This window comes from Anopheles gambiae, chromosome 3 (assembly GCF_943734735.2).
Source record: "Anopheles gambiae chromosome 3, idAnoGambNW_F1_1, whole genome shotgun sequence".
Taxonomy (NCBI): domain Eukaryota; kingdom Metazoa; phylum Arthropoda; class Insecta; order Diptera; family Culicidae; genus Anopheles; species Anopheles gambiae.
In genome coordinates, this window is record NC_064602.1 from 24657932 (window position 1) to 24683041 (window position 25110).

General features: G+C 48.8%; 3 protein-coding genes across 10 annotated transcripts in view; 1 reads left to right on the forward strand and 2 right to left on the reverse strand.

The window, feature by feature from the left end:
- The first annotated feature begins 400 nt into the window (after positions 1–400).
- Positions 401–2584, forward strand: LOC1280016 (glia maturation factor gamma). The gene is made up of 3 exons (XM_319810.5): positions 401–813; positions 919–1012; positions 1168–2584. The coding sequence occupies exons 1-3, from the start codon at positions 811–813 to the stop codon at positions 1485–1487; spliced, it is 417 nt and encodes a 138-aa protein (XP_319810.3). The 5' UTR covers positions 401–810; the 3' UTR covers positions 1488–2584.
- On the reverse strand, positions 2524–6911 carry LOC3291892 (probable ATP-dependent DNA helicase HFM1). Its single transcript, XM_061658399.1, has 2 exons — positions 6167–6911; positions 2524–6072 (listed from the first exon to the last, which is right to left on the reverse strand). The coding sequence occupies exon 2, from the start codon at positions 6049–6051 to the stop codon at positions 2674–2676; it is 3378 nt and encodes a 1125-aa protein (XP_061514383.1). The 5' UTR covers positions 6052–6072; positions 6167–6911; the 3' UTR covers positions 2524–2673.
- A 1678-nt stretch (positions 6912–8589) lies between these two features.
- LOC1280018 (netrin receptor UNC5C) overlaps positions 8590–25110 on the reverse strand; it is a 57021-nt gene continuing 40500 nt past the window's right edge. For all 8 annotated transcript variants that reach the window (XM_061658398.1, XM_061658392.1, XM_061658393.1 and 5 more), the window contains 3 exons: positions 22878–23241; positions 16442–16548; positions 8590–16006 (listed from right to left, as the gene is read on the reverse strand). In XM_061658398.1, coding sequence (XP_061514382.1) covers positions 14601–16006; positions 16442–16548; positions 22878–23241 — 1877 coding nt within the window. In that variant the 3' untranslated portion in view covers positions 8590–14600. The remainder of the gene's footprint in view (positions 16007–16441; positions 16549–22877; positions 23242–25110) is intronic.

The window sequence follows — 25110 nt, forward strand, 5'->3', positions numbered from 1 at the left end:
TCAGAACGCAGAGAGAGAGTTTATTCAAACGAGCAACTTATTTTATACCCTACCTCCTGTCACTTAACATTATATTCATGCCAGGTACCATCACGCCTGACAGTGATAAACCATTATTCAACACAGCACCTATCGCATATCATCAACAGAGCAAGCCTTGTTCATCTAATGCTTAAAATCAAGCACTTTTTTAACAAACTTACCTGTCGCCGGATGTTTTGCCTCATGCCACATCTCGCTTAGCTGTGGGCGTGCGAGTACTTTGAACGGCGACCCTATGCGTCGCACAGTAATTTAAAACCTTTTAGGTATTAATAAAACATCACGTGTATCCATTTTCTGTTGAATTTCATACAAAATAATCAACAAAATTGAGCACTTCTATTTCGCATCAGTCACCAAGTTGTTTACATTTTTCACGCGTCCATTTGCGCGAAAGAGACGACAAAGTGGCCGAAATGTTTGGTGCAAGGTGTGAGAGGGGAGCACAGAAGCTCACCTCGAAATGAGCACTGTAAGCGAGTGAAGGACGGCTAGAGAAAATGAGCAAGATGCAGCTATTTTCAAACGTCAAAAACTCTCGCCTTGTCCAACGGGTCCAAGAACAAGAAGACAACCAATACAAAACGGCACCGAACAAAACACAAACAAAGAATCTAGGCGAGGCGCATTCAAACATCGCCGCCCTTTCGTCGTACACTCTTCGGCAGCATAATTCCGCACTTGGTGTGTTCAAATTTCTCGCAACGAAACATATCGCTATTGGTTTTGTGCTGTGTTTGTGAGTGCTCGAAAGGAACCGAAAACACGATGGTAAGTTTACATTCGCATTCAATTTAGGAGCGGCTGGTTCGTGTTTTCAAACCCCACTTGGTGGGCAAGATAATTGTACCTAATCATCCGTTTCCGCTTGACTAGACTGAAGCGCAGATCTGTGATATTAGCCCCGAGGCAAAGGAGGAGATCAGCAAGTTTCGCTTCCGCCGCAACGCAACCAATACGGCATTGATTCGTAAGTACGCTCCGCCACGCCACGCCACACGGTGCTGTTATCTCGCGCTGTCGCGCGTTGCAGATGAATCATCATCTTCACTACGTAACGGTGCCGGAAGGGGGGGAACTGTGCATGCTTTATTCTAACGAAACTGTGGGCGCCGTGTTTTGCAGTGAAAATCGACCGCGAGAAGCAGCTGGTTACCGTGGACGAGCTGCTGGATGACGTAGCGATCGAGGAGCTGCAGGAACAGCTGCCCAGCCACCAGCCGCGCTACATCATCTACAGCTACAAGATGGTGCACGACGATTCGCGAATATCTTACCCGATGTGCTTCATCTTCTACACGCCGCGCGACAGCCAGATGGAGCTGTGCATGCTGTACGCGAAAACGCGCATGGCGCTGCAGCGCGAGGCCGACCTGACGCGCTACTACGAAATCCGCGAGCTGGACGATATGACCGAGGACTGGCTGAGGGAGAAGCTGCGATAAGCGCGTTTACCGGAAGCACTTTACAAAAGACACAAACACACCTACACACACACACATATACACGCATTGCAACGACAGTACAGTTGGCCCCAGTTGAGCGAATGAGAAATGACTTTGCCAAAAAACAAGAAAGACAAACTAAATGCCAGAAGAAAGTGAAAGCAATAATCGAGGGCCGTAACTCATGCCCACTACCAACCTGTATTTCAAACTCCGCTGTATGATAATCAGCTTTATCGGTGAAGCATATCCCAGCATTATTACATTAGTAGAACAGGGAGTTACGCATTTAGAGAGCTTATTGGACGAGGTTATTGGTTGAAATTACCTCGGTGAACGCATACATACGATAAATAGTTGTATAACGTACCTTCCCCACAACAATAACGATGCAGGATGAGCAGCAGCAGGAGCCGAAGCAAACCAAAAGGACCACTAAAGGGCTTTTGCTGCTAAACTACAAGCAACCAACATTGCAGGAACTAAAAAGGGTTAGATTTTGATCGTGCAACGACGATATTTTTGTGTGCGTGTGATAGAGAAGCTACTACATACCTATATAGCTGTATAGAAGCTCTTCCTTTTTATTCTATTCTATTAGCCGGAGTAGCTGTATTCCCACAGTAGCAGAGTGTATTTTCTTTCCATTTTCTTACGCCACGTGGCGTCTGTCTAGACGACAAAAGACAAAAGTACAAGTACGCTACTGATAGTGTACGATTTTGTGTGAGTTTTTGGGGGGAGTAAACTTACTTAGTTTGATTTTGTTTTTCCTGTTTTTGAGTTGTTGTAAGGCTGTAAAAGGAATTGTAACGATTTCGACTGAAAAGGGCGTAGGAAGAAAGAGGAAACGAAACGGTAGTGATCGTAGGAAAGATCGATAGAGATAGTTCTTTTTTTTGCACTAGCATATCGCTTGTCTTACAGGGTTGAAAATAGCGTCTTCTTTTGTTGCATCCACAACAGGAATAAGGCAAGGGAGTAAATCCTTAAAAAAACCAGGCTTTGGATTTCATATTTTGACCGTAGTGTTTAGTTCACGTGTGTTCATTGCCGTGCAACGTGTATTATCAATAAATTGCAAAGTTTTGATACTATTCAATGTGAGCTACTGTGTTGTTACAGTAAGTAGGTAAAAGCATTCCACTAAGAACGGGTGAAAAGTGCTACTAAAAGTACCAATTGGTCACTCTTCATCCGAGACAAACACATCCGCTGCCTTCCCCAGGTCAAAGTTCTTCCTTTTGCGCTCCTCCACCCTAACAGCCGGCTCAACCTGAACCTCTACCAGCACGTCCGGAGGCGTACAGCAATCGGCCCGAAAAATGGTGTACCTTTGCAAGCAATCGACTATATCATCTACCGGGCTGCACAGTGTAAAGTTAAGGGTGCATCTGTCCGGTTGAAAAATGTACTCCAGCTCATCCGGTCGAATCGCTACAGGTGTAACGATACGCTTCGCTGCCTGTTGGAAGTGGTTCTGCTTACTGTTTCCCATCAGCGAGGAGTGGGATATGTTTAGCGGTGCGAAAGCATGCGGCTTCCTGGGCGGTACCGTGGAAAAGGGTTTCAGGATGGAACGAAGAGGCTTTTGCAGCACGCGGCTATCGAGCATTGCGGAAATGTCGTTGCTCGTATCGGCTAGTTTAGTGGAATTGTTTGAAATAAATGTAGTATTGCTGACAGAGGTCCGAAACGCGACACTCTCGTTGCAGCTTTCGTTCCACCTGCTCGTGTTCAATGGCATACGGGATGCTGCTCCTGGTAAGGGAAGCTTGTTTGGCAAGTCTACGGACACCTCGTGCGCGTTCGTCTCATTCCAACGCAAGCGCGATAGCTCCAGCGCAGAAGGTAAGGCGATCTTTTCCCCGCCAATCGCTGACTCGTTCAGCGACGTGTTGGGGAAGAAGTTTGTTATGGCCGTCTGGCGGTGCTTCACCACGCTCGGTGGCTGTTCCACCAGCCACAGCGTATGGGAGCAGTCCAGCCCACACCACTCGTGGCAGATCAGGTGAGCGGAGAGCGATTCGATCGGGGCGCCGCTGTCGTCCCTTACCGGCAAGGGCCACGTGCAGCCCATCACCGGAATGCTTTCCACCGTACAGTTGTCCACGTGCAGCAGCACGCGATTGGACGAATCGCCCACCAGCACGCAGAAGCTTACCGCTATCTCCGGATCGTAGTGCGTGTTGTTTTGTGCCACGGTGCAGGTAAAGCTCGGCTGCCCGCTAGCAGCTCCCTCCACTTTGCACAGTTTGATCGTAAACTCCGGCAAACCGGTGACAAAGTTGACGATATCATTGCCGACCGGTGGCGGCTTTTTCACGATGCATTCAATTTCCCGCGGATCCGAGTGGCGGATGGCCGCGAACGTCCCTTTGCCCCGCTCCGCCAGGTGGCGGGCAAGCCGTGGGCCAATCTGGCCCAGCTGCTTCGCCACGTACGGGCTGTCCTCCCAAAGCTTCGTCTGAAAGCACTGCAGCAGTGTGGCCGCACTGACCAGTGCCCGGAAGCATCCACCCTCGAGCGGGTGATCCCTTTTGGCGGTTAGTAGACCGATCACGAACCGCGCAATACGGCCACCGACGGTTACCATCTTGGCCGCCTCCTGATGCAGCCCGTGATCGTTGATGGGCAAATTACCGAACACAGCCTGCACCAGACAGTACACCTTTGCGCCCGTCGTACAGATGCGCCTTGGCCAGCGGAACCGTACGCCACCGGTCACATCGTCCCCTCCGTCACAGAACGACGCCGAAATGGTGGGTCCATTCAGTGTGTTGAGGATCTTTTTCTCCCCCTGGCGGCAGGTAAACTCTCCGAACTCGTGGGCTCGCGTGATCAGGACGAGCATTTCATCCAACGTTTCCCGCCCTTTAAGGCCCTGCTGGAGCAGCTGCAGCGTGGGGAAGGAGAGCTGATTCCGGGCCATCAGCCGGCCACAAGCGGACGGAACGATCGCATTCGGGCGCTGCCTCACTACCAGTTCGTTCGCTTCGAGTGATTCGATCGTGTCGCAGCACAGCTTCTCGATCTGCTCGTCCAGGAGCCGCCCACCGGCCAGTTGGTAGTGCGAGGGGTTCGTCTGCGCGCGTACGTAGAAAAACGTCGACCGGATCCACTCCATCACGGCCGGCTGGTCGTAGATGATGCCGTGCGCTATCTCCGAGTTGAGCAGTTCCGGCAGCTTGCGGCGGAGCTGCGACTCGATGGGGGCCGTCTCGGTGACGACCCGCTGGTAGCGGGACGCATTCCCATCGGTGGTTAGTATGACGGCGACACCGTCCTCGCTGAATTCGGCCCGCCCTGCCCGGCCAACCATCTGCAGCACGTAGTTGTCGGTGTACTCTTTGCCGGTGTGGTTGCACGTGGACTTGACCACGACCAGGTAGGCGGGCAGGTTGACACCCATGCAGAGGGTGCTGGTACAGCACAGGACCGCCAGATGGCCGGCCCGGAAGTGCGCTTCGATCTGATTGCGATCGTTGTGCAGCAAACCGGCATGATGGTAAGCGACACCCTTCGCCACACACTCCTGCAGCGTACGGTTGGCCAAATTGCCGGCCAGCTCGGCCAGTGCTGAGCCGGCCGCTGGACCAGCCCGTTTCACCGGTGATCGGTTGGCAAGAAATTTAGCCGTTGACTCGACGCTCCTGCGCGAAGTGCAGAAGACGAGCGTCGGTTTGTGGGCCGAGTATTGCTCGATGATTGCCGGCAGCTTGTAGTTGAGGTTCAGCTCGAACTTGTACGGATTCGAAGCGCTCGGGAAGGACAGCACGTGCCGTTCGATCCGGGTCGTGCGGTTCGTCTCGTCGAACGTGTACGGAACCACAGTTCTTCCCTCGCTCGCAAGCCAGCGGGCAAAATCATCCACATTGGGAATGCAGGCGGACACGGCAATGAACCGAATCGACTGCAGCATCTCTCCACCGGGCGCGTCCCCTCTCCGTAGCCTCGAATCGATATACTTCATGCGTGAGATGACGAGCTCCAGGTTGGCGCCCCGATCGCTATCGTTCATGATTTGAATCTCGTCAATCAGGCACAGCCGGATCGGTCGCAGCACGCAGGCCACGCTCTGGTCGTCCCAGTGGCGCGTAAACACTTCCCACTTTTCCGGCGTGCTCAGGATGAGCCGATGGTGGCTGAGCTGGGCCACATCCTCGACCAGATTATCCCCATCGAACTGGATGCAGCTGAGCCCGTGCGGTGCGAAGCGCCCCTTCCAGTCTTGAAACTTTTCCGCACACAGTGAACGCGTTGGTGCGAGGTAAACGATACGATACGGGGCGTCCTTTGCCTGTGTGGAGAGTTTCAGCATTGCGAGCTCGAGGATCACCGTTTTGCCTGAGCCGGTGGGAGCGTTGACCACTATTGAATTGTCCGTTTGCAGGACGGTATTGGCGACGGCGCGCTGTACATTGTTGAATGCTTTTAGTTTGGGAAACGCGTCCCGTATCGACGGATCGAGATCGTTCAGTGTGAGCGTTTCTACCGGTTGCTTTGAAGGTCGTGCCTGTTCGGTGGGACTTTGGTGTGTTTTTGGTGAAGCTAGTTGCGCCATGGTTTAATTGGTATATCTAATCTGGGAGAAATAAAGGATTTCATTTGAAAAACTACCCAGAAGTTGTAAACAATTAAAAACAAATAATTAAAATGTCGATAAAAATGTAAATTACCTAAAACACCTATTGGTCGCAAGTAGTGACAGTTGCACAATGGCAATCCACTTGCTCTGTGAAGACCGTTGGCGCGTTGCTAGGCAACGGACGCTAAAGAACTTGCTCCGGTGGTGTGTGAAGTGTACTTTGCTTCAGTGACTGGATGGCAAGCAGTAGACAGTGGTTTAGTAGTGTTGTGCGTGATTAAAAGATGGCTTCTGTATCCTGTGTGTTTTTCTCTGCTGTAAGTATTAGTCATACATTTAGGCTATTTTTGTTATGAACTGCTCTTTGCACTTATTATTTTATTTATACATATTACAACTTTACATAATAAATAATAATAGAACGTACAACACTTTAAAACGTACAATTGCGGTGGCCGCGCACCAGCCGCACTGAGCGCCCCTGCCGAGAGCTCCTGCTCGATCGACCTTCGTGCACACTCTCCTCGGCGCTCGGCACACACTAAGCCTTGCACGCTTAGTGTGTGCGACAGTGTGCGTGTACACACAGTTGTCCCCCTGGACGTTGACCGGTGGCAGCGCAACTGCCACGGCAAGTCCAGGGGTCGGCACGCACGGCTGCCCACAACAATTTTAGTCAACTATTTAGGCAATACGTGGACCTATTTGTAGTGGTAGTGCAACTATTTTAACGTATGTGATTGTGTTTTGATTTAATTTTGTTGTATGCGCGATTTCTTTGCGGAATTCTATACGAACCGTATGGTACCGTAACTGAATCTGTATCCTGGATTCTGGCTTTCTTCTTCTTCTTTGGCTCAACAACCGATGTCGGTCAAGGCCTGCCTGTACCCACTTGTGGGCTTGGCTTTCAGTGACTAATTGATTCCCCCCCATAGCAGGATAGTCAATCCTACGTATGGCGGCGCGGTCTATTTGGGGATTGAACCCATGACGGGCATGTTGTTAAGTCGTACGAGTTAACGACTGTACTACGAGACCGGCTAAACGGCTTTCGACCTAAACGACGGCTAAACGACTTTACGAGACTGGATTCTGGCTTTACTGTTACAAAAAAACCATGACCAACGTCAAGTGTCAGGTGAAGATGGATTGAAACAAAGGGCCCAAACTTTGTTGCTTATAAACGTACTGCGTCAAGAGCATGGGGATATCAGTGTGCTGTTCAACATGTCGTTAGAGAGAGAGAGTCATCCAAGGTTAAAAGATGGATACTTCTGAAATCGACTTCTTTAAGCTGTTCCAGATCTTGGAATGTGTTGATTGTACAGACACCATTGGTCAGCTGCTCTCATATATTCCCTGAAGTATTCCCTTAGCTATATTGAGCAGAATAGCCAGGCCTTACCCGGTGGACGTTTCTACGTCATTTTGCCACCTCAGTTTGGCCCGGTCCTGGTTGCAGAGAACATTGGATTAGAAATTAGCATGACATCAAAAAGGGTGGTCCCGTGGTACAGTCGTCAACCAGAACGATGCAATAACATGCCCGTCATGGGTTCATGTCTAAAATGGACAGTCCCCCCGTAGCAAGGATTGACTATCCGGCTGCGTGGTAATGAATGAAGTCTCGAAAGCCTGTATAGGCCGGCATGTCCGCGTAGGACGTTACGCCAAATAGAAGAAGAAGAAGATCAAAACCTGCGACGATGTGTGAAAAGACAATTAAGGTGTCGCTATAATCACGAGTTTTCATTCAGCTGGTCTGACATACGTACGACACCAGACAAACTAGCCCCAAAATGATTTTAATACACAAGGTTAGATAACGCCCGATGGAGCCACATTTAAGTGACAAGATGGCTTCTACGCGTCTGACATCATTGGCATCATTGGACTTGGTTTCGGTCGGAGTGGTTTCGGATACTTGAGCAGCAAGCCAAAACTAATGTTTAGTAAGAAAAAGGCCTCCTGAAGTGCTACTACCTCGAAGCTCCGGAGTCTTGTTAGATGAGGTCTTGCGTCCATCAAGCATGAAGTTTCTGAAATGAAATTCCACGTGCGTGCTTCCTATCATAACTCCTGGTTTCCATCGTTCCCTTCTCCTGGTAAAAGGCGAAGAATGAGGATCCCGGACTCATACCTTACTAAGAAAGTTTTCGATCCTCAGTTCAGCACGAGGCCCATGGGAACATATGGAGAAATTACGAAAACAAATTCCTATCATTCGATGTCACAACTGTATTGCTGACTTCTAGAACGAACGAAGCATGATAGCGAAAATCGTATCTTAATCTTATATCATTCATTTTCGATGGGTTCAAAATAAGCTTTACGAATCAAATGCTTTATTTTTCAATGGGGCATGGTTAGGCCCAAATCACAACCAACGTTTATTGAAGAGCAACAGTAACGTCCACAATAATCCAAATTTAATCATTTTTACAATACTTACCTCTAAATCCACAATCGCTTTACGGATGCTTAAGAAAGAACGCCAAAAATCAACACGAATATGCTGTATAGTTTTCGATTATATTTTATAACAAATATATATATAAATGTGTTTGCCTCCACGGGCAGTATAGTAGATGTATATGTATATCAACCGTGATGGTAGCCGTATGCCTTACTATCGATTACACATTACAATTGGAAACTACTTACACAAGAATTCGAGTGTATATCTACACAAACGCACACGCCTGCCGAGTGATCTGTTCGCTCCTAGGCAAAAGACAACCTCCGGATTTACAAAACTGCCCGAGCCAATTGTTCTGCCACTTCTCCTTCCATCTCTTTCTCTCTCTCTCCAGCTGACCAACATGTGCTTACGCATCGAGGCACCACACACTTGTCACGCAGGCACTCACTCCAACCTTTCCGCCCGGTACACTTGGCCCTAGCGACCTAAGGCCGGTATCCTGACCATCCGTGTTCCGGTTCACTACCGATGTCGATTTAATTATGCTCATCGTGTGTCGAGTGCCATGTTCGTTACGCATCAACTGTCACACACCGAGACGGGAAACATTTGCCCAATCTGCCCTGTCCATTCTGCCTCCACTGGCTCCCTTTCCCTTTTCCGGAACGCTTCCATTAGGATATTTGCACTATTTTGTGCATTAGTCGTAGATTCGCGAGCCCAACGAAGCCCGCATATTCGCGCACGAACCGGCCCGCGGTACCACTTTTTTGTGTTTGTTTGTGTATCGGTCTTAATCCTTGCTATTGGTTCTCTCATCCTACCGCGGGACTCCAGCGGGTTATGCCTGCCAGCACTCCATTTGCGCTCCAGCATTTGAACCACTAGGGAGGGAGGGGAAGGTCGTTTTGGGACAGATATTTAATTTGAAAATATTATCCTGCCCGATACTGTCATCGATTATGGAAAATCGTCCATAAATCAATTCCCATCATACAAATGCCCCTCACCAGAGCAAAGAGGGCTGGGTGAAAAGGTTTTAAGCTAATGACTGCGCCGGGAGAAAAGCACCGATAGAGCCACTGAGGCCGAACGTGCGGCTTCCGGTCCGGTCTTCCGGTCGGGCTGGCGCTGTCATAGGCACGGGCCCATTGTTCGAAAATGTGCTCTAATTGAATACATTTTAGCAATGGTAGCGCCTAGCATCAATGTATGCAAATGCATTGCGAAATAGTTGCGCTTTTTTGTCGCTATTGCTCGTTTTAGACCTAGGCCAAGGCAAAAAAAGGAAAATCAGGCCTTTTTTTCGATACGCACACACCATTATCATCCCCTACTGATGGCAACCATTTGTGCTCTATGCCGAATCTACACAACTGGGGGGAACAAACAGCACACAAAAAAAAAAACAGAAATCAAACTAAAAAGCAGAAACAATTTTTAAAATTGTATCCTTCCCCGTGGCAGAAATGACTCCCAGCCGTTCCCTGGAACTGCGCCCGGGCAAAAGGCTACAGAGCAAAAAGGCGTAGAATGTGTGTGTGTGCATGCATTCCACAATTTATTGACAATTTATGCTCATATTTCTGTCGTCGGGATGCTTCTTTGTTTTACTCATTGTTGTGCATTGTGTTTTTGTGCATGTGTGTGTTTGTGTGTGCATTGTGTGCACAATGCGGTTGCGGTGCAGCCGATGCGCGCGCGGTGCGGTTTTACAATTAATTTCGTTTCCAGCTGAGTTAATTGCCACCGGGCGGGCGGACGGACGAGCAGACCGGAAGTGAGTGTCGGTGAATGGCGGGGACACGGGGGTATGCAAGCGAGCGAGATGCTGGTTGATTTGTAGCACGTGTCCCGAAAGGAAGCCACGCCAGGCGGTGGCTACCCGCCGGAAGTAGAGGGGATTGGGAGCGAAATATGATGTTTGAGCAGAATACAATGCGGGGACGGTTGTATTCTTTCGTGTCCCTTTTCGGTGTGTGTGTGTGTGTGTGCTGTCCTTGACAAATATGCGCTCAACCCAGGGGGATGGGCGGCCACTAGCCGCACCATGCATGAAAGGACAATTCTAAACGAACCTCAAACTCTGTGTGTGAGGGTTCGTTAGTTATGGACTGGGGTGACCATTCTTGGGAAAGGGGGGAGAGTAAGAGTGAGTACCAGAGTGACAGAGGAAGAAGAAGAGCACAATATGTATGGGAAACAAGTATTTTCTCTTGGCACTTGGCATTTGTGAAGTATTTAGCAGCATTGCTCTTATACAGTGTAATACAAGGTATTCTCTTTCCTTTTTTTTCTTTCTGGCGCATGTTTCTCATTTTTATCGTAAGGTTCTTTGAACAAATACACACACAGGTGTACGTGGACATACTTTTTACACATTACCTACGATTTTTTCGTCCGTATAGTAAGATCCACTCTTTTTTTGCATCATATTCCAGTGCCTAAACCTAAAATTTGTAACATACGGAACATGTCGCGTCTTGGTAAATCATTCTACTACAGAGTGTGGTGGAAAGGAATGCGAAAATTCTTATTAATTTGTGCAAATACTTTACCCAACTTTTTGGCATGTTCTTGCGTTCATTAAGTCCTTTGAAGATAACTCACTAGATGGGAACTTATCCCACTTTGGGACAACGTTTTGAGCCTCATAGACACTGCCGAACTCCAAAAACAATACTTGATTCGCACAAAATAACTATATACACCTTGGTGTGTTGTTTTAAAGACAGAGTTAGGCGGCGCTCTGGGACCAATCGAACGAGACAAACAAACACGACTCTGTTCGATAGGTGCTCTGTCAGCTGTTCGATGTCTTATAGACCTGTCATGATGCACTGCAATACGCCTTTCTTTTCGTCTCGAAAATGAAGCATTTTCATAGTTTAAATGAATATCCACCTGCAGGGGGAAGATTCAACTCATAATTTACTAGTGATTCACATCTATAATAACATAGAAATCATTCAAATTTAATATTGAAAAATGTAAACAAACGTCCATGCCAAAACACATACAGTGCATACACATGGATTATGTACACACAATAGTTTAATACGTTTCAATCCTTTATATTTGATGTTATAATTGATTGAAAAGTTTAACAATAATTATTGATAGCTATTTTAAATATTTTGCACGCAATTTTAAGAAGAAAAAGAGACAAACTACGTAAACAAACTTAAAAATGTCCCGAATTGAATTCTATCTACTGTAGCTGTGAAGCGTTTGACAGCCAAGGTACTCACAGCACAGGTGGGTATCGAACATCACAGACAGAATCAACTGACATGTTCGACTCGACGTTTTTCTTGTTTGTTTGTTTGTGTCTGACAGTGCACCTCCATATGATTATATGGGTTTGTTCGTGTCGGATGTCGTGTTCGATTGCTGCTAGAGCGCCGCCTTAAGCAGCCAGGAAGAATGTTTGAAGTCAAATTGAAGGCTCTATTTTCATATCTGAAAATGGATGATTGAATTGAAAACTAATTTTCACATCAAAAACCTGTAAATCCTGTAAAGATATTGATGCAAACAAACCAGTTTGATAATCTGTATTGATCTGTTGGGTTATAGTAATATACTGGTCAGATGACTCATTAAATTTGAAAATTGAATTGAAAAGATTTGCGCATCCCTTCCCACCACACCCTGTAATGAGGTAGAAGACTAAAGTTTGAATTAGTACATCTAAAACATGAACTCCGTACGTGCGTACACTCGATAGCGTTAAATTTAAAAGCATTGTTAAGAATAATCATAGAAACTAGAACAAAGGCAATTCCGGTTAAGTTCGATAGGGTAGAATTCGTTTTTGCTTGGTGCACTACACACTAGACAACTAATAATTTCAGCCGCAGTGGGCAGAGCGTTGATAGTAGAGTAAGGGCTTTGAAGGAGAGTAATCGAACATAAAATATTTTGAATATTTTATCACCTCTTACCGTGTCGTCTATTTTGGTGGTCACTGCTAAAGGATGGTACACCGATTTTGACTTCCAGGTGCACGTCTATCTATGGCAGCAACACTCTAGCATGATACCAAAGACTTTAATTACTAAGGAAACATTAGTGCTGAATGATTACATCTTGCGGTGGCGGTGTTTCTCGATACCCTCCGCCCAAAAAAAAAGTATGATAAAATCATCTTTAACATAGTTCACAACACTGGACGAGAAACGTACTCTAACGGTATGATTTTTCACTTACTTTCACTTAAACTTTATACAGTACATAAACTCAATCGTATTTTTGTTTTCTTGGGAAGGACACTGAAAGCGACACTGGCTCTGTCAGTGTTGCACAACATATTAAGCCTTACATCTCGCTACTGGTACGAACTTATATCGAATAGTAGTACTTAGTGTAGATGCCATTCCATTCGCCACACACACCACCTAAAGGATCGGCAAGATCTGAATCCTCTCTGATACAATGCGCATGTGGTTCGATGTTTATCTTTTGGTATTTTACGTTTTTCAACAGAGCCTAACAGTAGTGCACGCAAGATGCAGGTTTGAACTGCGCGTAATTATCTTATTTCGCTTCGCCCGCTTTTCTTTATACAGTTTTGTATCAGTCTTATTAATTAATTCTATTGGGTTTTTTTTAATATTCACTCTTGTTTTTCTTTTCGTCTGAAAGGGATGCTGTGTTCTTTTGTTTGGAAAAGGAAGGAAGATATTGATGTTATAGTAATGATGCGAAATAAAATAAAATACTATTACAGTGCGTAACACAGCTAGATGAACAGTTCGGTACAATTTTTGAATATATTCCAATAAAATAAGCAACGTAATTTACAAATTTAGTAAACAAAATCGCTATTGGTTTATGACAAACGCCATGCAACGAAGGAAAACAATGATACTGAACCTGGTATATGGTATAAAAAACTTTTTAAACTTTTAAAACTTTTTTAAGTTTATACCATTTCAATTAAAGAAAAAATATTGTTTCAAGTATTCGTTGACGTAAAAATGGCTATAATACTCTAAAAATGCAAAACTGTTAATAATAGAAATGGGCAAGATTTGAATTTCCAAGTCTTTGGAATTTGACTGCTATGTAACAAACATTTACAACTATTGTTTTTTTTTTCGCAACAACAAAATGTGTTGCCATAGCTGTGTTACGCACTGTATCGATTACGGTATCCAATTGGAGAAGATTGATAAGAAAGAAAGTTGTAGTATCATTAGCACCGCAACTGATATGAGTTTGGTGTGTCGTTCGATAGCTTGATAGACGGCAATGTTTCGTACAAAAATGCTGGTTTGTTCCAATTCTTCTTCCGCGTGGTACTACTGGATGAACTTTTGCTTGATTTGAGCAATAGCTTCGTAGGATACGTAGTTGAGATTTACTGTGCGCTTCTCTGTGTGTGCGAGAGCATCTTAAGCAGCTACATTACATTGTACAGAGTGAAACGGAAAACGAAAACACAAAATCACCTTATGCCAGTCGTCTCAGCGTCCACGCGTCTTCTCCTTCCGCTGGAGTCTCGTTGCTACTAGCGCTCTGAGTCAGTGTGTAACGTATGCATCCCGCCGGACGAGCACCAACACAACCACTGACCTTTCCGAGCTGAACCCTTTCGGCCCCTGAACTGGCTTCGAAAGGGCTCTTTCCGAAACGGACAGCATCGGGCATCGGTGCAATTGCAATCAGTACAATGACGCCTCGCATCCGTTGCCGTGTCAGTGTCAGGGGTGGAGTGACAACCGACAACTACCCGACTGGCAGACGGGTTCGCTGGCTAGTTCGTCTGCGCGAGAGTGCCGGAGTTAATAACAGATTGTCCGATAGGATTGTCCAGTCCGGTCCCGGATCGGGGGAGAAAGAGCGAAGAACAGTCAGGGAGGGAAAAAACAGGGACGTAACAGGACGGACTAACCGTTCCGCAGAACAGAGCCCGTGTGGCTGTCAGTCAATTTCTCCGCACCCTTCTTCGGCTGGCGCAACACACTGACAAGGCGGTGCGGTGTCCGTTTGGTTGATAATGAATTATAAATATTTATAAAGAGTGACTTGACCTACTATCGCAGCCATCGCTTGGTTATTCGTTAGTTCTGGGCTTCCCGTGCAGCAGGACTTCCTACACCCACGGGGCCGCCGGCTGGATCTGCTCCAGTATCGCCACCGCATCCGGTCGCTCCATCGTGCGGCAGATCTCGATCAGCTGCTGCAGCGCGTTCAGGTCGCGATTGCGACACTCCCACAGGTCGAGAATCTGGTCGGTGGGTGAGGGCCGGGTCGCAAAGTACGTCAGGTACCGGTCCACGTTCAGGTGTGCGGCAAGCATGCGCCAGTCGTTGCGCTTCTGCGTCGGCGGATCGAGACACCGGCACAGCTTCCGCTTGACGTCCTTCGACAGCCGGAAGCGATCGGTCGCGAGCAGGTTGGTGTTGTGGTCGCCCGACCCAACGCTACAGATCGTCATCGTTTCGAACGAGCTGGAGGAGTGCTGACAGTGGCGCCCATCCTTTGCCATCGGCACGAACGAGGAGATGCTGAGCGTGGCCGGCACACCGATCGCGGTCAGCCGCTCGTCTAACCCTTGGGGGACATCCTGCGACGCCTGCACCACGATCTTAAAGTCACACTTGTCGTGCTCGGTCCGGCACAGGGTAAAGCTGCAGTGCAGTGCCGTACAGGCGCTGTTCCACACGTGCGAGAACGGTATCGTTTGCCGCTCGCTCGAGCTTTTCGCCCGCCAGCCACCGACGCACTGCAGGTCGATGTTGAGCCCGGCCTGGCCGACGTCCGCAAAGTGCAGCACCGTGCTGCGGCCGAGCAGGACACCGCCGATCTCCTGCTCGCAGTGCCGGCAGCGCTCCTCCGCCCCCGGGTTATCCTCCACGATGTACACCCGCAGGCTGACGTCGGAAAACTCGGGCACGGTCGACGGGCCGCAGATGAACAGGCGCAGCCTTTTGCACGCCACCCGCTCCTGGATGTCGGTGGCCGATTCGCCCACCAGTACGTACTTACCGAACGTTTCCGTCAGCACGTACGCGTACCGCTTGTCGATCTGCACCAGGGCGGGCGTGTTGAGCGTCTCCTCGCCGATCGTCACGACCTTGCACCAGGGCGTTACATTGTCCGGCGCGCTGTACAGCGAGAACGCCCAGTCGGACAGGTTCTCCGCGCAGTGGGGCAGCTGCATGACGATCGGTTTGTTTACCTTCGTGTCGACCGGGCCGCAGAACACGACCGGGCTGAGGTAGGTCGAGCGCGGCCCGGTCGGCACCGGCACGTGGTGCTTGTCGTCGCGCACGATCGACAGCGCCACGCTGTGCCGCTGGTGCTTCGGGATGGCGCCCTCGGGGATTAGCAGCGCGGTCGAGTAGGTGGCGAGCCGGAGCAGGGCGCCGGCGGGCGTTAGGGTCGCGTGCGTCACCTCCGCGCCGCGGAACGGCTCCTCCACCAGCGTGGTCGGGCGGATGGCGGGCGAGCTGCTGGGCGGGAGCATCGGCGCCTGGTCGTAGGTGGAATCGGCCGCTGTTGTTTTTTGTTGTGTGTGTGTAGGAGTTGGAGAAAAGCCAAGGTGTCAAAGCGTGCCGAGAGTGTACAAAATGTTGCCGTTAGTAATTAGTATCACAACTCGTGTAGCTGTCACCCGTGTTGTGTGACACAATTGTGACAGGTTACACTCATTCGGAGAGTTCCGAGCTACTACTCCGAGTTCCGGGTAGTATTGGGGTAAATGGGGTCCAGGTAAAAGGTTCTACTGCCTCTCGACCACGTCAATCAATCGGATGTCAAATTGAGACAAGCGTTCTGTGCTGGCAAATTGATCACGATCGATTGAGTGGGGGGTACACGTCGAGGGGTAGTAGTGCAAGTCGGAGGACAAGGCTTTAGGAGCAACGAATCAATCGTTCACCGAGACCGGCGCCTCGACCTGGCCACGCACTGGCACTGACTACTACTTACATGTGTTGGTCGATGTCTCGAGCGACTCCACGCTGCACACGCGCTTCGAATAGGTGGACGACGAGTATGATTCATTGATGCTGACTTTGTCCAGCGGGTAGATGTAGCTGCGGGAAAGAAGTGAAGGAAAATGAATGCACGGGATGCAGGACACAGCGGTGCACAAAAGTCCATTTATGGGCTGACAGGTTTTCAAAACGGTCGGGATAGGGGGGGGTAAGGTAGGTAGACATCGCGAACTACAGAACTCGGCCGCTCGGGAGGATCAGTTTGGTGGTCAGCAAACAAGGCGGGAGCACGTGAACGAGAGTCGTTTTGTGCACGATCTCCTTTTTTTTGCTGCCCGCGTCTGGCCCGGGTGATGGGTCAATTTCGGGGACCAGTCAGTCAGGTAGGCCCCCCCGTGCGGGAGGCGACCCGAGCGTTTCGGAACTGCGATGGATGGAGCCCATAAATTACACTCCAGTCCCGCTCGTGGCATTAGAACGCGCTGGAGTTGTCACATGGCGGCGGCAGCCAAACAACCAAACCGACGAACGAACAAAAAAAAAAAGAAAGACGAATGGAGTGGTCAGTCTGTAGAATGGTTTGGTGGTGTTTGCCTTTTTCCCCCCTTCTTCTACGCGCTCTCTCTCTCTCTCTCGCTATTGAAAGTGTGACCACAGCGACGCAACCATTTGGTACACTGGAAGACTGATGTTAAACATGGCGGTAAACAAACGAGTTAATGGTAATGAGGTGTCAGTATAGTTGAATTATGTGACATAGATTAGTTCGCTTTCCCGCGCGGTGCCCTTCCGCACCTATTTGTGTGTGTGTGTGTGTGGTTCAAATGACACCGAATGTGTGTGTCTGTGTCCGTCCGTCTGTCCTAGGATATAATCACGACTCCTCCACGGCCCCAGGTTGGGAGGTTCGCGGAGGTTTTTTTTGAAGTTTTGGAATTGGATTGATACAATCGGACGACCACGAAAGGTTGTGGTGGGATGGGATGAGGCCATTGGAACAATGCTGGATGCGCGTGCGTGGGTGGGTTTTGTGAGGTAAAAAGCAAATTTGCATAAATCCTGGTAACTCGTGACCATCTAACGAGCTGACTCCGTAACTACACTCCGACGGTCGGTTATAGCCGCTCCGGACGGCGGATGGAATTCCAGTTCCGAGGTCAAATTACCGAAGAGTCTGAAAAGCTGAAATCTGAGCCCGGGGTACTCTGGCTCGGGCTGTCTCGGGCCGCGTAACCGGTGGGTGATATAGTAGGTTGCCTTTTTCTCCCACCCCCAATTCCAATCCCGCAACACAACAAGGGACAAAGCTGTGTTCACGCGCGTTCGGAGCGCGAGATCGATGGGAACACATCACACCAATATGGGTATTTTTTTCCATTCCATCTTCTCCTCCTTCTTTTTCTCCTTCTCCCCGCCTCGTTAAAGACATGGCCACTACTGCCCCTTGCCATTCGCGTTGCGCCGGGGCGATCAATAATTTTAATCGCCACTTTAGAGCGTGTTTCGCGTGTTAACGAGACACCGGCTTCGGGGTGACTGCCGTTTTGGAGATTTCGCGCGAGAAATATGACCGCGTCATAAAAGGATGAAATTAAGACACCTCTCTCCCCCCCTCTCCCTTCCCATTGTAGACACGAAGACTGGTCAGTGTGCAGGGCCAGGAATTCAGACATTTCAGTCACGTTCAGCGCGAGGCCCACATACGCGCACCGGCCTTACGGTTACGCCATTCGGCCAAGCGTGGCTGGCTCGGGAACGCGGGTAATTGGCGCGACGAGGGCGCGAAATTTATTGATTAATCACCCGAGCGCGACTTTGCGCCGTTCTCGGTCGGACCAGGTTTTTTGGTCAAATTCGCACATCTCGCACGCTCTCCCATATGTGGCGCATTTTGCAACCGGGGGGTTTTTTGACGCACAGAGATATTCACATTTTTGACACCTCATTGATGGCGCATTAGCCGTGTTTGGCAAGTCCGTCGAACAGGACGGTTGTATTTGGGTCGGCAGCAACAGCTGCTTCCTGCCTACACACACACATGGGAGGCGCACGGCGTTAGGCGTTGAATTTAGAACAAGCTGAATGCCCGCGGAATGCCGGTTTGTAGACCCCCGGGCCCATAAAGGACTGATCAAAGTGGAAGCTCTCCTCAAGTCCCGGACGCATTGAAATGGCTCTTTGGCCGGCGGAATTCATTAGTGTGGGTTTGTGCGGCGTCTCGCGCGCGCGCCCCTAAGTGCCCGGAATTTGACTTCCGCCGTAATCAAAACGAATGTCCACCGGCTTCTTCTACCCGGGGGCGAAGAGGGCGTGATTAAAATGAATGAGCCATAAAAAGCCTACCGTGAGCAGCGTCTGGTACGCACCACACACAAAAAAGAGCAAGTGCCGCCGAGTGCTGCTGCCTTGTTGTATACAGCTGCGAAGGGGACACACTCACTTTGATGCCAGGCGTTGCGGGTCGCCGTCATCTTCAACTGGTGTGTTGATATGCCCCGGCATTTATCTTCCCTCGCACCGGGCCTGGCTGATGACGGATGGCTCTGATTACTCAATTAGTACGTCCCCGAGGCCGGGAGATGGTGGTGGTGGACGGCAGCATCAAGCGGGCATTGGAAGCGCGAATGCGTTTGATCGGCAGGTTGCGTTGTAATTACACCGCAACGAGTTTTATCACCTTTCCGCACAGGCTAGTTAGCGGGCGAGTGACCCAGTGCAGATGGCCCGCCGCCAGGTCTTAGATGTTCTGGGCAGCAAGGGCATGGGAAGACAAACAGACCTTGGACCACGTATGTGCACCCATCTCTCTGTGTCCGATCTTGTAACACGCGGCAGGCAAAAGCGCGCATCGATCTTATTTGCGCGTTGGGCCCTATCTTCTCGCTGGCCGCGACCTACGTCGATGGTGAGTTTTATGACCACCCTGCATGTGTGTGTGTGTGCTGTAAGGTTATTGCGGAGTGATAGACACCGCCGCAGCCACACGCAGCAGCACATCAACTTCGAGCGAGAAAGCGCATTCGCGCTCAGCGTAATTGGATGTGGTTATTTACAGAAACATCAGTCATCGGTGCGGCGGTGCAGCGTCTTCTATCGGGAGCTTCGGGCAGGGGAACTGGCAGTGGCGGATGATGGCGGTGTTATTTTATGCGGTTATTAGGTTTATAAATTTCCGCGAACGAGCAAGCAGCAGCGTGGTCGTTGCCGTCGTTAGAGCTGGGGCTGGCTGGCGGTACTACGGGGAGCGATTGTTGATTGTTGGCCGGCAGCTCTGGTTGGCGGCTGATAATGCTGAGCTGAACGGGGTAACGCGCGCTTGCGTTTTGGCTCTTTTTCTTGTTAGGGCGGCGGCGGATGCACTTTCAAAACATCGCGCGCGCCCGGTGACTTCATATTGACGGGACGGGTGTTGGGGGCCCTCGGATGGAACATAATTTAATTTATTAGATGTTTATAGGTTCGCCTTTTTAGTGGCTCAAACGGTCTCGGGCGGAATGATCTGCACCGTTGAGGAACTACGGTTGTAATTGAGATGTCACTTGCTTATGGCCCCTTTCTTGCCTCAATGTGTGTGGTTTCTCTTGGAATAATGGGGATTTCTTTCCCCCGTTTACAGCGGCCAATCAAGCCAGGCGCTTATAAGTTCCACTAAAAAGTCAAATCCCTCCCCCGGGGACGGTTGTGATGTGTGTAGCTTGGGGGGGGGGGGGGGGGGGGAGTGTATGTCTTCAATTACTTGTACCGCCCTTTATTTTCCTCGGTAGTGATTAAACTATTAGTGACATACTGTTAATAAGAAAATGTGCCTTAAGTAACGTAAACCGGTGTCAGAAGTTAAACAGTAAATAGCCTCGAGGCGCTGCTCTGTACGAGACGCGCGCGAGTGGAGGCTTTGCGTAAGAAGTACGAAAAAAAAACACACTACACGAATTTACGACATTACCAGCTCCGCCACCAGCCAACCCGAGGTCCCACTCGAAAGGCTCAGGTTAATCGAACATGGCAATTAGATTTCCTTTCGGGCTGACCCGCGTACACTGGCTTGCTGCCTCATGGAAAGGGGACCGCAAAGAAAGGGGGGGATATTCGATGGGGATGCCCGATAGGGCGAAACCAATTTCACAGCCCTACCCCGGTGGCTGGAGGCAGCAAGAGGGGGTACGATCCGGTACAATCGGCCGTTTTAATTTAAATTCAAAGCAAGCAAGCGAGCGAGCGGACATTTCCAAGCCTACGACTCATTTATTGCTGTCGGTGCAGTTTCCTGGCCTAGGCCAGGAGAAACAGAAATCAAATATGCCAGCGGGGGCAGTTGGCGTTACATGGCAGCACCGGCGCACCGGTCACGGAATTTCGCACCGACACCCTGGTGGCCTATTTTCTAAGACGGCGGTACCTCGGTTACTCCAAGGCGCGCACTATAGCGCGGAGAGCCCGGCGGGTGTTGCCAGTGTGCGCGCGCGCGCGGTGGTATCTAATTAAAGTATCTATTTATTCAAGTTAACATGCAATCCCTCGCCCGGGCACGGCGGGGCTGTTGATTGTAAGTGAACGCGGGGCGTAAGATTAAGACAAGCTCAAACTATCCCTGTTGCGAGTTGGTGGTGCGTTGTACGCAAAAAAACAAAAAGACAACAACCAGGACCCGGTGGGGACATGATGGCGTCTCTTCTCCTTCACGGTCAATAGGCTGCGCTGTTAGTGGAACGGATAGAGCGCAAAAACAAGCTTGACCGTAGCTGAAAGACGGTTAATTTGTTTTTATTTCTACTTCTTCGCTCTTGGCTTTCTTCTTCCCGTCGTCAGCGGTGGTGCGCCTCAGGTCAGGTTGTGCAGTTTGTATGCAGCTGCTGCAGTTTTGCACCAGCAGACCGGTGTACTACACCACCAAGCCCACGAGGACCCACGGGACAGTCTGGGATAGATTAATGCACCGGCTCCGCATGACAAATGTCGCAATTACAACCGTAAATTATTATTAATTGAATCAGATCACCGCGTATTGAAGATTAGCATGCGCACTGCGAATGGGTTAGACTGTGCACTATCGAGATCTAAGTTTCTCACGGTCTTGCGGGACACGTGCGAATATTAACGGAAGGGGGGAAAAAAAGGAAGACAAACAAGCAGTTGCCCAGCAGTTGGCCTAGTTTACTCGGTACTGTCAGAACGAATCGCGACGTATCGCTACTGTTTATTATTATATCGCTTGTTGTCTGGCCTGTGTTGTCTTCGTTTTGCCTGTGGAGCGTATGTGTCAGAACGTTTGAGCCGATGAGTTACGGCAGCGCTAGTAATTGAACGCCATTTATCAAAGCCACTAAACGCAATCCAACAGCGCAGGGGGGTGGGAGCGATGCAGTTGTGCAATGAGTAGCAAAATTGCAACCGAATGGCATTCAATTGAATAATAATGTCGAGTTTGACGGCCAACCACGGCGAGAACTGCGCGTTTCTCTCGCTGCACTGTAGGGTAATTAAACAATTGTGCAGTGATCCAGTGTGGATGGCGCCTTCCTGGTTTTAAAGGGCTCGGGGATCAAAAGGAAACACGGCAGTACCACACCATGGGCCGGTCAATATGATGCGATAACTCACTGCACTGAAAGTGCACGCAAATGCAGCGGAATAGTTCCGCTTGCGTCAGTGACAAGTGGACAAGCGGTTTTGCAAAATTGAACTGCTTCAACTTGAACTTCAGAACATCCCGCTGCGGTTGATAAAGTCTTGGGGATTGAATGAAATGCAATAATTAAATTAATGACAAGCAGACTCTAGCTGTGGCACGTCCACGTTTCGAGCATTGGGAATTTGAAACCTCTGTGTGTGAGTGTGCATGTATCTGTGTAATTGTGGTAAAGCGCATATAAATTGATCTAAATTCCTCCAAACGACTTTTCCCCACGAAGCATGACAAACGCTTTCGGGCAAACCGATGAGAAGATTTTGCGAAAACTTTTCCTTCTTGGCTGTGTCTGTTGCCATCGCTGACGCGCTGGCAAGAATCAGGGAAAAGGTCAATCCCCTGCTACCCACTTCCCCTCCCCTGCTCACCCCCCCGGGTAATTAGTACGTATTTGTCGTGTCGCAAAAGAAAACTGGAATCTCACGCTATTTAATTGATGGCAAGGACAGAAACCGTTTGGGCACGTAATTGAAACCGAAACCCTGGGGCCGAGGAGGCTCGTTCTTACTTGTCCCACTCCTAACGCCACCCAAACCCATCACCCACTGGACCATTTATTGTTGATTGTGGAAATTAATCACACGTCCTTTTGGCAAATTTCTTCGGAATTCGGTCGGATTTTCTTTTTTCCACCGAAGATGGATCGAACACGAAATGGGCTGACCACCGCCATGGAGATGGGAAATGATTCTGATGGGAAGGGGAGAGGGATCGAGGGCGTGGGTGCTGTGCTTTTACTTACTTATTGCACAAATGGGGCACGTCGTAATGGTGCTCGGAATTGGACCGTGGCAAAGGCAATGACGATTTGAGGCCCCCGATCGGAAGGGTTGGCGCTTGCTGCGATTGGCACTGGGGATGAAGCTGTCCGTGTCCGGTGGCTACCGGCCCGAGCAGGCTGCTGCCGTGCTGGTGGTGCAGCGAAGACAGATGATGATGATGCTGCTGCTGTAGGTGGTGGTGGTGCGGGTGATGGCCGGCCAGATGGGGCTGGAGGGACGCTGTCATCGGGTACTCGTAATTGATGGGGCCCGTGTTCTGCGTCAGATCTGGCTGGAAATGGGTCAGCTTTTTGCTCTCGTTGGCGAAATATTCGGTCGGCATTTCTGGCGAGGCAGGAGGCAGCCGGGTGGGAGAAAGAAACAGAACGAGAAAAATGGCTTTCGTTAAATCAAATGTGAGACTATTGGGTTTTATTGCACGTAAAATAGAAGCCACAGATGTGGAGCGCTTCGTTTTGCTGATAAGCTTTGATGAAGGTCCATTTTGCCAGTGGTGAATGGGGGTTACTCGAAGAAGATATAATAGAAAAGAAAAAAAAAACACTATCTAAAATGGATCAATAGATTCTAAGCATTGCTGTGCGTTTAATACGATCGCTTGAAAAGTTTATAATGAGTTCCGGAAAGCATCAGGCAACGTGCGCGCACCCTCCGCGCACAGCATCACTTCAAGCCTTAGCGGTAGAGCCAACAATGAATCGGTGTAGCTTTCCGCATACCATCTGCCGTTGATGGAATCTGAACGGGTGCGAATAGGTTAATTGCCCGAGCGCAAGATGAAAGCGAACAGAAATTACCCCCGAAATGGAGGCAATTTAGGGTGATTATTTCAAGCTCTTAATGATTCTGGAAGGAAGTTTGCTACAGCATCTGCAGCGCAAGGAGTTTAAAGGAATTGAAAGAGCAGAGAAGAAATAAAAAAAAGCCATATCAAATCGGGCTAAACTTGAAAATGACTCTTTTGACCCACTGGTGCAATTTGAAATGGGAAGCATTTTAATTATAGGATACGCTTTTAACGTAATATTCATGCTATTAAAACAAAACACGCCAATCAAAATGAACATTCAATCTTCTAAAGTGTGCGTTTTGTTGCGCAGCTGGCCGACAACAACGATACGGAAACATCTTTCTTCATATTTCTCGAACAATTATAATTGAATTCAAGAGTACATTTCATTACTGCGATCGATCATTCGATCGAGCCGTCAAGTCATACATTTCAAATCACGTTTTAATTGTGTGCAAATGTGATAAGAATGGCCAACTCTATATTTCAAAGTCATTCGTTTGAGTTCACAGTTGGTCAAACTAGAGCTCCAATGTGCTATTACGCTAGAAAGCAATTTATCATTCCTTATCAGTTCACTAGAAAGCGAATGGAAACTGTAGCGCCATTTGTGTTATTGGCTACAGTCCCAAAATAACGTTCTTTTTATTCTTGTTGGAGTACTCGATCCTTAGAACGTTCTAACGCCAGTCAAGTGTGCTGAACAGATTGCTGTTTCATTATCTCAAATACAACGAGTTTTAGTGCTGTTCAACTCGCCCCGAAACTCTTAATTAAAGCGAAACGTACTGGTGGAGAAGTTTCGTCCCGGCAGTGCTGGATGATCCCAGGCAGATCATTAACCACCGTAGACTAGCTCCAGTAGATGGTATCAGCAACCTCATATCCTGTCAGCAAACTCTTGTAACTGTCTCAGGTCCTGACATCATTAATGGTGTACGCTGCAGACTACCGTTTTTTACTAGCTTTACTAGCGTCACGGGCGTAGTTTCTGGTTAAGGACTCATTTCCTCTTTACGACTTTGTTGCAATTTCGAATACCATGTTGGGAAAGTAATTGTTTTAGGTTGAAATGGTACAATTATGAAACTTTCAATGAAAATGAAATGAACAAAAGTCTATACCGGTAACGGACTAGATGAAGGAAAGTGAAGTAATTAGCATAGTGCCGTTGGACAGAATTTTAAACCATTTGGAACGCATAATCGTATAGTTGCTTTAAGTATTCAAGGCGTAAAACAGGTATCAGATCTATCGATGAAACTAGTATTTGTTTGGCAATTGAAGATATCTCAAAAACGTGGCAGTAGTTGGAATCAATGGATTATCAATACAATTGTTTGTGGTAAATCGCGAAACGAGAGAAATAGACAGATGTTAGATGGTAACTGCAGCCAACTGAA

Coding starts and splice junctions, on each gene's coding strand:
- LOC1280016 (XM_319810.5), top strand. Junction 1,013..1,167: donor AACCAATACGGCATTGATTC/GTAAGTACGCTC, acceptor CGTGTTTTGCAG/TGAAAATCGACCGCGAGAAG.
- LOC3291892 (XM_061658399.1), bottom strand. CDS start 6,051: ATGGCGCAACTAGCTTCACCAAAAACACACCAAAGTCCCACCGAACAG.